The following is a 12,617-nucleotide window of genomic DNA, read 5'->3' as shown; positions in this document are numbered from 1 at the left end:
TTATATTTGGCTGCTGTCACAAGCATGAAATAGAAACAATAGATAACTATACAATCTTCCATGTTCAAGACTCTTCGCTAGCTGAGAGGTTACCGAACCACATCGGCTTATAAAGCCTGTGAAGGCTTTAGCCCACAAGTTTGAATTCAGGTCGTTCCCTATTTAAAACAATAAAAAAAAAAACACATAAAAAGCAATCACCCAGATACTCCGTTCTATCTCCCCCTTTCCAACAGGTCAAGACAAGTGATAGGGTCATAGTGTATTGAGAACTTTAAAAGCATGAAATTGCGCTAAACAAAAACAATTGGTAAAAAAAAATGTTTCTAATCACACACATTTATCATTGTTAGTCTCCATCTCTGGATCTATTACAAATTTAATTACATGAATGATCCAAACGAATTGATACACATTAATATAGGTATTTCTTTATTTTTTATTATTTTTTTTTTCGTTTTGCTTGTGAGTCTGTGTTACTGGTTAGTGTCGCAGGTAGTTTTGTTATGGAGTAGGCCTATAATTGTAAAAAGTACACTATCAAAAGCGCCGTTTTCTTCTAGGCCTATAGACGATGTCGCTTCGTCATAATTTAGAGCGACGTAATTTAGTAGATCTTATTTCGTGGAGCAATTTCGCCATATTGTGATGGATAGGCAAGCTAGATTTTTTGTGGTCCTGAATGATTCTTGGTTTTATACTCCTGGACAGCCTTAGCATATTGCCTTTAAGTTATTCTTGGTAGGACTATTTGACCCCTGTTAAGGTTTTTATTTCATATTTTAAAGATATTTTTTATACGGATTCGTTCGTATCAGACGTTAGAATCTCTTTTTTTATTTCTTATCTTATCTTATATGATACAGACGTTACTTCAAAAAAGAAGATGATTACGTCCTACGCGTCATGCATTTAGTCATGCATATTAAACATTGACCTAAACTCTGCCAAGTCACTGGTTTTCCTGGCTAGCTCAGGCAACCCATTCCATGCTCTAATAGCACTAGGGAAGAAGGAACATTTATACAGCGTTTCAGTGTTGGCGTTACCTATTGATACTGTGGGCGTGTGAGTTCTGGTATTAACCGATCATTGTTGTCATCAACGTTGTCATTTTTCTAGGTCGGAAGGTTCTCCTATGCTAATTTCAAGACTTGATGTTTATAGACAGTTTGAATAGTACCTGTTACAGAAATGAATCTTTGTCTTGAGTTGGGAAACTGGGATGTTGCTGACGGCACTATTATTAAGCAACATACTATAAGGTGTTTTACTTTATGAATACTATTTGAGTATTTACATGGACTGAACTTAAGGATTTATTATCTTCCTATGTATTTGTAATTACCTATCATTCATATTACATTCATAGCATTGTATTAAATTCATAATTTATTTTTAAATCGTCATGGATATCGTTTATTTATTAATTTAAATGATTGTGTATGGTGTGTGTGTGTGTTAGGCTGAACTTCGGGATTGATATAATTATCAAGCAAAAAGAAGGCATATTTAATTATAACACACACACACACATATTGAAATTAAAATTACACATTACTACCTAGACATTTAAATATCTTTTAGTAAATAATCAAAGTCCTGACAGCGTGAATAAAGTAAGAAGTATTTATTTGTTTAAGTTTTTTGTTACACTATTGGCATTTGTTTTGGTGGAAAGATTCCCTTTTCTGTAATTCATTCTTTGTAAAAATTTTCAGTATCTTGTGTTGTTTTTATAGCTCTACGTATTGTGTTGCACATTTGAGAACAAAAGAAAATCCGCTTCCGAGGACAGACGTAGACGGCGAAAAGAAAATCTAAATCGACCACAAGCGGAGAATGTTTATGCCTGCGCTGAATGTGGTAAAAATATGCAGGTTGCAGCTGGGGCTGCGTATCCACGGGAAATACTGCATTCCTCATTAATCTTCGGACTCGAAAACAAGCCTCATTATTATTATTATTATATATTATGGGGGCGAGGTGGCTTTAGCGCGCCTCTGAGTCTATTCAGCTCTAATTGAGTACTTGACATTAATTGGGGATTATCGTATTGTGCAGGCCACATGACACGCTCGTTAACCTAGGGTAAGAGAAACAGATGACCTCTACATCATCTTCCCCTATAGATCGAATGGTGTGTGTTGTAAACAAGAGCATGGAAAGATGATCTAGCAGAGGTTGTTTTGTATATAATGTGAGCCTTGTACATATGTTACTGTTAAATGCTTTACAATTAATGGAACTTTACAATTAAAGGAACTTGTTTCTTCACAGTGTGAAAGGGAAACTTTACTTCATATGTTATGCAATCTTCTGAAAATAATCTTTTGTTGCTTAACAAATGCTATGTGGTAGATCAATTACGTAAAATAGAAATAGTGGGCCTAAGACTGTTCCTTGATGTACACATGAGTTTACTGTCTTTGTTTTGATTTAGAGCCATATAATATTACATTTTGTTCAGGGAATCCTAAATTCACTGGTGCAAATGAAACAGCAATGCCAACATATTTTTTTAAAGATTAATTAAGACATTTTATAATGAAAATTACAAACACACAATTTAAAGTATTAGAAAGAAATCTTGGAAGACAAGAATCTCTTATAGATTACTGGAATTGTGTAGATGACCGGATTAAGGGCAGAGTTAATGGGCAACACAAACACAGCTATCCAGGCGTAGACTTCACGATCAAAGATGTAACCGCTAAGTGACAGAATCCCAAGCAATGCCACAGGAAACCAGCACATGAAGTCTGTCAGCGCAACAAAAGCCAATTTTCTGGCTACACTCAGATCCTCCAGCCTTCTGCGAGAATTTCTTTTGATACTGTGAACAGATCTTTTGGAGTTGAAATTGGTAAAGATTAAGATTTGGCCCATTACTATAAAAAGAAACAACGCAAAATTTAAAACCACAAAGACGATGAAAGAAAAAACCCAGCCGTCATAATCTGTTGTGATCAACGGCAGTGCAAGACACAAACCATTTGTGGAATAAATGTTCCAGTCTTTTGAAACAATAGGAACTGCAGCCAAAAGAAAACTAATCAGCCAAACCAATGTAAATGAAACATATTTGCCTGTTTTCGTAAATCTGTGTTGACCATGAGGGTAGGTAGTTTTTAAAAATCGATCTATTGTTATGAGACAAATAAAAAATGTGGACGTTTCACTTGAGAGTGTTGACAGAAAGCCTGCAAAGTGACACCAATGACTATGTCTCCATTTAACATCTTCTAATACATAAATATCACTATATTGAATATCTACTGCAGCTATTAACATTAAGTACATGCCCATAATGAAGTCTGAAACACCTAGGCCTGTTACAAATAGTTCATACGCTTTTTTAAATATCTCTCTGTTCCAACCAATTCTATAGACCAACACAATGCCATTTGCGACTAGGGTTATAAGTCCTACTGTCCAGATGGTAATTCTTTTAAGGACGTCACCAACAAGATGTTTACATGAAGAGATGGCATCTACAGGTGCATGACATTTGTGTGCTGAAATATTTGGATTTAATATTTGTGGGCAACAAAGTTTATAATCACTAGCTCGTAATTCAGAATTTATAGTAAGACCACGGAAAAAATTTTCAGAAATATTTGTCATCTCAATATTCTCTATGTATAAAGTTTCTAGTTTATAGTATTCCGGTATTCCCATATCTTGAAATGTAGAAACTAAAGTATTACTTAGATTTAAGTGTTTTAGAAAACTTACATTTTCAAAGACATTCAATTTTAATGTTGATGTTTTTGTATACGAAAAATCAATAATTTCTAACGATGTTGGAAAAACGAAATTTTGATAAATTGTTAAATTTTGGTTGTGAGAAATGTTCAGCACTTTTAAATGACTTAAACTTGTTATAGATTTCATATCATTGCTACTAATTAACTCATTGTAACTAAGATCTAATACAATGACCTCTAAAAGATTCCAATATTGAAAAGAATAGTCAAAAGTTTGTATTCGACAATCTTGGGCATACAATTCAACCATTTGAAAGAAAGGCAACATTTGTTGGTAAAAATGTAGTGGATAAACTAAATTTGATGTGTTATATAGACCTGATGACACCTGAAAAGTAGATTCAGTGATTTCAGTTTCCTTTCCTTTACTGTATACTTTATTGGAAACACACATGTAATTCATTGGGCAAGGGAGGTCACAATGAAAAAGGTTTCTTTCTTCATTCGTAAAGTCAAATAATTTCTCAACACAAAATTCTTCAAAGATGAAACTAATTTTAGTAAAGCCTAAAAAATTTGACATTTGAAATTCATCCTCACCTAATGGACAATCTCGATAGCCGTCGTCAACATCTGAACTGAAAATACAATAAGAATTGGGGCATTTAATAAAACCTTTAGGACAAACAAATGTCTCACAGTTTTGTAAGTGTGAGTTGTCTTCACATATGTGGAAATATTCTTTAATACATCTGTGAAATACTTGTGTTTTCTGGCGTTCACATTGGAATATTTCTGTTGAATTGTCACACTCAAAAGACTTTGTTCCGCATTTAGTATTACTCATACTAAATATTTTTCCTGAAGTTTGTGACTCCTTATCCCTCCTATCACAAAAAAGATCAATTTCTTTATTAAAACTTAGTTCATGTAACATGTCAATGGTTGCATTATGTTTAAATTTACTATAGTTCATACAGTCAGATATATCGAAATGTTCAAAAACAACATACTTAGCACCATTTAGTCGTGAAACGGAAATAGTTTTTGTTTCACTTTCTCTCGCATTAAAGTTGAGATTTAATTTCTTGCTACAGACATACAGTTGAAAAAAGTTGTTGCCAGTCGAAACATTTTGGACACATTCAACGATCTGTAGATCTCTATAATTATAGACCATGGAATACCTTTGAACACCACCTACAAAATCCTCAAGATATGATCCAAATATTACGTTTTTATTACTAGATGCTGCATTTGAAATATTATGAATAGAACTTGGATTTGAAAGAATGTCATGACATTCACAGATCACTAATGAAGGTTGTACTATTTCTGAACATGTATCAGAAATCAAATTTTTCATAAAACTTTCAATAGTTTTGTCCATCAGATCAATGTGTTCAAGACTTGAAATATTTAGAAAGTAACATTCTTCGTTTGACGAGAAATTTTTTAAATAGACGAAAGGATTTCCCGAACTCCAGGATTCTTTGTGTTTTACAATGCCAATGTGTATGCGTAAATCTGTTTTGTGGAAATCTTTTGCGGCAAAAGATTTGTTTAGATAGTCAAACAAAAAAGATATTTCCTGGGACGACTCTAATGAAACTAAATAGCTATTGGTACGTTTTGCACAGTACTGGACACTTTGATCATAACTCATATTATAAACATCGGCAATATGGTAATATGACGTCATGAAATGCCCGGATGTAAACGTTGCTGGAAGCTTTTTACACATTTTCTTACAAATGCGAGCAAATATGTCTACAATATTTCGATTTAAATCATGGGATAATGCATAATAATAAAGGAATTTAACTTTATGAAAGACTCTCTTAGAATCTCCATCTCTGTCCGGTATTATAAACAATCTGTCAACTTTCTTTTCTTTCTTTTGTATTTGAACAATTGCTTTAACATCATCTGACAATGGTGGCTCGGTGGTGTCAGTAATGAAGCTAATTGTCACCAGAGGTTTCTTTCTAGAAGTAAACCACAATGCAGATGCGTTAAAGATGTCATTAATGGGTAATTTTTTATTACACATGGGCTGTACATTTTGAATTTCGGTTAAGTTATTTGTCTGGATCAATCCAGTAACAGAAAACGACATAAATGAGTGACTTATATTCTTATCGTCTCTGTCTTTAGACAGATAGAAGATAGCTGTTTGTACAACTTCTATTTGTTCTTTTACTTCACTTCGACAGTCAATTATAAATAGAACATCTTTACTTCTTGATTGACAATCTTTTAGTGGCATTGGCCGATGCGTATCTGAAAAATCTATAAAAAAAATTGTTATTGAAAAGAATATTCTTAGTTTGCTCATTTTTTTATTCAGTGAAGAAAAAAAAGTTACCTCTTTTTGGAAGCTTGTTGAGTACCAACTTTAAAAAAAAACTTAACTTATGAGATATAATAATAAGGCTTGTCTTCGAGTCCGAAGATTAATGAGGAATACAGTATTTCCCGTGGCTGCGCAGCCTCAGCTGTGACCTGTATATTTTGCCTCATCCAGGACAAGCATACCCATTGTCCGCAGGTGGTCGATTTAGATTTTCTTTTCGTCGTCTGCGTTTGTCCTCGGCAGCAGATTTTCTTTTGGTCTCAATTGTGTAACCCGCGGCCTTCGTGAGTGACCTCCAGCTGTCTCGTTCCGACGCCGCATGCAGCCAGGTGCTCTCTTCTATGTCAGCCAAGGAAAGTTGACGCCTAAGCTGGTCTTTGAAGCGTTTCCGTGGGGCGCCTCTATTACGTCGACCACCTTTTAGCTCACGAAAAAAGACTGCCTTTGGCATAAATTCGTCTCCCATACGGGATACGTGCCCTGCCCAACGTAGTTGTCGGACCATAAGAAGTCCCTCTATACTGTCCATACCAGCGTTCGCAAGGACATCGCTGTTTGTAGTGCGGTCCTGCCACCGTATGTCCATGATGGAACGCAAGCATCTTTGGTGAAAGCGTTCAAGAAGTCTTAGTTGTTTTGTATATAGTGTCCATGGACACTATGAGATATACAGTAAGCCTAAATTAATCTTTTTTTTTTAAGCTTCGCATGATTTTATTATTAAGGGCAATGTCTTCGAGTCCGAAGATTAAAAATGAGTGCAGTGTTTCACAGGACTACACAAACCCAGTTCCGACCTGCATATTTTTTCGCAGTTCTTTAAGACAAAGCCGTTTTCCGCCCGGATAGAGCAAGCGCCGCATGTTAAATATGCTGCCAGAGGTACGGAACTTGATGTAGATGCCCTCAAGCATGCGTCGCCTCATTTTATTGAACATTAGCTCCAAGGAATATTACCAAGCGTGTTGGAGCAAGCACACATCACTGCTTCACACCAATCTCTAAACACAAGTGAGCTGATAGGTCACCGTTGTATCTAATTTGCAGTTGCTTCAGAATAGCGATGAATCTTGAAGGGCAACCGAGTCGAGAGCCTTGGTGAGATCGATATATGTAGCTTACAAGTCCAGGTTCTGCTTCCTGTATTTGACGCAAGACAATAATCATGTCCAATGTACATCACCTGTTATGGAATTGGTCAGTCTGTCAAGGAGTATCCTGTCAAAGATTTCCCCCGCTACAGTGCGATAATTCCACGATAATTGGAGCAGTTAGATTATTCACCTTTTTTGTACAGGGATATGATGGTTGCATCTCTAAGGTCTGCCGGGATAGTACGTGTGTCCCAGCACAAGTTGAAGAGGTCTGTTAACCTTTCTGTGAGAACAGCACCACCTATTTTAAAAACTTCTGCAGGAAGAAAGTTTGAGTCAGGCGTTTTGTGTCTTTTGAGCAGCGGTTTCAACCTCAAGAGGACTTGGATATTCGTCAAGTTCCATTTTCACTGTTTCTTGTGGGATTTCAGCAAGAGAATTCTTCTCAGCCACAACCCCTTTGCTACTAAAAATGAAACTATAGTGCTTAATATACAGAACAGTAAAAAAAAAAAAGATACTGGCATTTAAAAGAAAAGGAATTAAAGAAAAATGCCAGTTATTAAGAGTAACAAAAAAAAAAAAAAAAAAAAAAAAACAAGGTTACAAAGACAGTTTGTGTGGAAACACAAACTCAAAATCGGCTCCCGAAGTGATCCACCCAGGCAGGTAAAAAGGCAGGTTTCAATATTTTCAGAAAGAATATCAGAATGAGATTCTATCAAAGGCAAATGATAGAGAAGAATGGAGAAAGAAGGTCTACAGATCTTCTGTGGTGCACCAATGGTCCAGCAGACAAAAGGATAGGTGAAAGTGAAGTTAGATGTGAACCTGGCCTAACTGATTTCATGTAAAGATTATCTTATTGTTCTAATTGTTTTGTATTATGTCAATCTCTTATTCAAAACCTCATTAAAAAAAAAAATTCGTAAACAAAAAAAAATAATCCTTAGTTGGGTGTCTTATAGATGCTGCCATGCCTTGCAGTTCACGCGATAATATGAAAAACAACTTATTAATTGTTGTTTTAAATTATGTTCCACTTATATGCTTATTAAATAAATTTTTTCTTTAAAAAAAAAATAGTGACCATTTTTTTTTTTGTAAATGTAGTAGTTAGTATGACAGACTCGTGTGGAGTTTTTGATCTCCCATCGAGCGCTTCCCCAGGAGGCGGATAGTGGAATGCCCCCCAGAAATGGTGGGCACCGAGGAAATAAAGTACCCGGGTGGACCAAAATCAAACCTGCTACCTTGCAAGAAGTGGAGGGATCCACAAAGGCTAGGGCACCTTACCCGAAAGTAAAGGCAGCTATCCAGAGAGCTGAAAGAAGCAGCCCCCCCCCCCCCCGGATGGTTATACACAGGGCTAACAACTCAGTCAAAGAAAAAAATACTGTTACGAAAGCTTCTACACACAAGAATACCCGGACAGATCTCAACGGAAAACGACCTAGGCCTGGAAAAGGACAGGCAAACATGGTCATGATTTAAAGTTCTTTATTAAAACTTTACCCTTCACTTCTGTATTAAGTAAACTTTAATTTGTACTGCTTGGTCCTTTATGGCAATACCGCCGCAATTTCTTCTGCTTTCCAATAAAAGTATTATTTTAATTATGAAACTTAAGGCGAGTTGAGACTTTCATGAAAACGCTTATATCAACTAAAAAAAACACAAAATAAACTTACCGGTAACATAACACAGACAGATAAGTAAGATAGTGGAAAACATTGCTTTCCCTTTTGATGTGACTGTGATGGAGAACATACCCAAAACTAAACTGCGATACTACCAGATTGACATTCGGCGACAATGTTGGGCTGGGTCCATGCATTAATAATTTAAAATGTCAAGTTACAACAAGGGCGTGGATTTGTAGACTAAATAAAAAAAAAAACAAGGTTACAAAGACAGTTTGTGTGAAAACACAAACTCAAAATCGGCCCCCGAAGTGGTCCACCCAGGCAGGTAAAAAGGCAGGTTTCAATATTTTAAGAAAGAACATCAGAATGAAATTCTATCAAAGACAAAATGACAGAGAAGAATGGAGACAGAAGGTTGACAGATCTTGTGTGGTGCTACAGGGTTCCAGCAGACCAAAGGATAGGTGAAAGTGAATGTGAAGTTAAATTTGAACCTGGCCTAACTGATGTGTTATAACGAATATCTAAATTATCTAATTGTTTTGTAAAGAGCCAATCTCTTATTCCTCAATTAAAAAACATTTCCAAAAAAAAATGTCCTTTAGTTATGTGTTCTATGGCTATAGTGCAACCACTGCAGTTCACGCGATAATATGAAAAACTACTTATTAAATGTTGTTTTAAATTATGTCCAACTTATATGCATACTAAATAGATTTTTTTTTCTCTTTAAAAAAAAAAGTAAACATTTTTTGTGTGTAAATATAGTAGTTAGTATAACAGAACTTACTAAACTTAGCAATACAAATGTTAAAAAAAAAAGTTGACAAAAAATCTAAAACTGTTTGCATAAATGTGTTAAAAATATGAAAAATTGGCTCTCGCCCTAGTAAAGGGAATGCTTAGTGTTTGTTACTATTAATAGTGAATATTTGTTAAAGTGGTGTATATTTATGAAAACACTGTTTGCATAAGTGATTGTAAAAAATTGGATTTTTCGCTTTCAGAAAAGAAAATAGTAGCCGTTGTATGATTTTGAATAGTCTAAAATATTATGATGTCGGATTTTCAATATCTTTTGTAGTTTACGAGATCTTAACGGGACGGACGAACCGACGGACTGACAGACATTCCAAACAAAACTGATAGCGTCTTTTCCCCTTTCGAGGGCCGCTAAAAACAAGCAGAAAAGAAAATAATTATCTAAGGGAAAGAACTCTACACTTACAACTATATATTGCAAAAAAATGTAGAAGTTATTTATTTATTTTTATTTATCATTTCACTAATTTAAATATGCCTATGTGTAATAAAATAATCATTACAGCGGCGTCATTAGGGTCGGTGTCACCCGGTGCGGTTATCTCAATCTAAATTATTAAATATTATTTTTTTAAACCTTTGATTTATTTTATCAATATTTAATTATGGATTCATAACTAGAAATTAAATTAAACATATTGTTTAGTTATCTTATCAGATAAGTTGAGGCTCCAAAAATGATTAAATAAATGAACTAGATTGGAACTAGATTTTATTTTAAATTCGTCTGTTCTACTCATAGACTTTATAGTCTATGGTTCTTCTCCATGGACTCCAGACATTGTAAATGCATTATTAAATCCCTGAGTGCGTCAAATAAAATAATTCAAACCCATCTAGTTTAGGGATCGTTAAGATATCAAAACTGATTTCGTATGCTTTTATTATTATTATTGTTTTTTTTTCTTTTTTTGACATTTAAGAGAGAAAAGGCGAATTTCGGTTGTTTTGATGAGGACGTCCCTATATAGCGTCCAAGTTAAGAAAAAGGTTTATACTCGTTCCAGTGTAATAATAATAATAACAATGATAATCTTTATTATCCATTAGGAAATTTGTTTGTGCATTACCCAAAAAAAAAACATTATAACTATAGAAAATCAAACTTACATTCACATCGGACTCCCTCATAATTTACATGTGAAATGTTTTATATGGTTTGTTAGGATACCAAAAATAAAATATCACGACATTGATCAGCGTCCTAAATACCTGTACAATTCAGGGCGTGGTTCCAGCATCCAATGTATTGTAAATTGTACTTTAAAATTGACTTATAGAATACGATTTCCGACACTGAAGAATAGACCTCTCATGACGTCTGCAGCTTAGTTTCTCCACAATCACTGCAATGATTCCAGTGGCATGCTTATCTTTATTAGAGATGTCGATGACCTTTGAACTTGTGCTTGTGATCCTACATGACACTGTACCGTAAAATTTAAGTTTGATTCAGCCTTGAGATATCAGGTGTATAGTAAAAGGTATCTCGCGAAATTTTTGGCTTATTTTGCTTGCTGGACAGTCTTATAAAAAGAGCATCAAAAGAACATCTAAAACCTCACGCACAACACTACCATATTTCTTCTTCTTCTTCTTGAAATTGTCAGGTAGAGTTGAGCCTTCGGCTTTTGGAACTCTAGGCCAGCAAAAGTGAACAAGAGCTCGCTCTCACCGGCCTGTATGAGAACAGTGTGCACTGTTCTGTCTGGCGGGTGGGTCAGACTCGCGGCAAGAGGCCGCGTACACTAAGACCCCTGCCATTTTCGTTTTTCTATACCAGGCTAACCGTGCGGGACACGCCTTTATGAAAAGGCCCCTTGAGGAATAGTGCCTGGATTGTAACAAGTTTGTGGGAGCTTTTTTACAACTCCGCGCAGTGCAATGAGGATGCTCTCGCACCCCCTTAGCCCCCCCCCCCCACGGGAGTCTTGTTTTGCTACCCTTTAGCCTAATCGTTTCCTCCTACGATCGTTTCCACCAGGGCGCCACTATGAGGCAGGGTAGCATGCCCGGGCTACCATATTGAAATGAACACAAACAAAAATGTCTCAGTAAAATCGGAAAAATCTTAGAAGACAAGCGGGCGGCCATTCCATTACAACTGCGTGAAGTTGTCGCGAAATGGGCGACTTCTGTCACAAGTTCTGTGCCCATCAAAACTAGGAGCAAACGGTACAAAAATTCATTCATTTCTTACTCCATCAGACTGCATCAGCGCTACTCGTTAAATAGGGAACGGTGAAAGGATCAAGAAGACGTTTGTGTGTAGGCCGCTCAATGAACTTCTTTGTAGGCATGTGTGTTGTGTCTGTTATATTTATGTGGATTGTGTTGTTTGTCCGGAAGCAAGATTTGGTCAAGACGTCCGGGGACAAGTTTGGGTGCAGTGGATGACCAGAGACTTTCTGTGTGTCTTGTCCTGCTCTTGAGTACTCCACAGCACTGTGCTGGTACTTGCCATTCTGTCCGATTAGTCTAGTTTTGTGACGTTACGCACAGGCCGCCAAGTCCAGACTTCACATGCTAGGTTTGACAGAACCTCAATGTACTGAGTGCCATGGACACACCAGATACCCTCTACCTGGTTTAGCCGGCCAGTCAAAGCCGTTTCCGGGGTGTGGCCGCTGCGTATGCTACAGCTTCTGGGAGCCACAGGTGAGAGTTGGGTACCGAGTGGGGACCAAGAGTGAGCCAAGCTACCCTCAAAAAGAGGGTACGACTGCCTGTCCACTAGAGGTGCTACCCCTCCTAGATACCCCATACACCCCATACGATCTATGGAATAGACAACAGACGATGTAAAGTTCATCTGTTTCTGTATTCTATGGTTAACGAGGGTGTCATGTGGCCAGCACAACGATCAATCGCCTTAACTTTACCCCAACTAATGTCAGGTAACCATTAGAGTTGGGTGGACACAGAGATGCCCTAAATAACCCGAAAACAGAGCTCCAAGTCTTCACTCGGATTCAAACCCGAGACCCCA

The 12,617-nt window shown here is 36.5% G+C and overlaps 1 protein-coding gene across 1 annotated transcript; it reads right to left on the bottom strand.

Moving 5' to 3' along the window:
• Nucleotides 1–2,266: 2,266 nt before the first annotated feature.
• LOC129926589 (G-protein coupled receptor GRL101-like) lies at nucleotides 2,267–9,053 on the bottom strand. The gene is made up of 2 exons (XM_056031485.1): nucleotides 8,852–9,053; nucleotides 2,267–6,002 (listed from the first exon to the last, which is right to left on the bottom strand). The coding sequence occupies exons 1-2, from the start codon at nucleotides 8,928–8,930 to the stop codon at nucleotides 2,578–2,580; spliced, it is 3,504 nt and encodes a 1,167-aa protein (XP_055887460.1). The 5' UTR covers nucleotides 8,931–9,053; the 3' UTR covers nucleotides 2,267–2,577.
• Nucleotides 9,054–12,617: the final 3,564 nt, after the last annotated feature.

This window comes from Biomphalaria glabrata, chromosome 6, assembly GCF_947242115.1.
Source record: "Biomphalaria glabrata chromosome 6, xgBioGlab47.1, whole genome shotgun sequence".
Taxonomy (NCBI): domain Eukaryota; kingdom Metazoa; phylum Mollusca; class Gastropoda; family Planorbidae; genus Biomphalaria; species Biomphalaria glabrata.
The sequence above is the reverse complement of the archived record's forward strand: the minus strand, read 5'-3'. Positions and strand labels throughout refer to the sequence as shown.

What these genes read in the sequence shown, in the direction of transcription:
- LOC129926589 (XM_056031485.1), bottom strand. Translation starts at nt 8,930, where the DNA reads ATGTTCTCCATCACAGTCACATCAAAAGGGAAAGCAATGTTTTCCACT. An exon ending in CTGTCTGTGTTATGTTACCG is followed by an intron (nt 6,003 to 8,851) that starts GTAAGTTTATTT and finishes TTTTTTTTATAG; the next exon opens with ATTTTTCAGATACGCATCGG.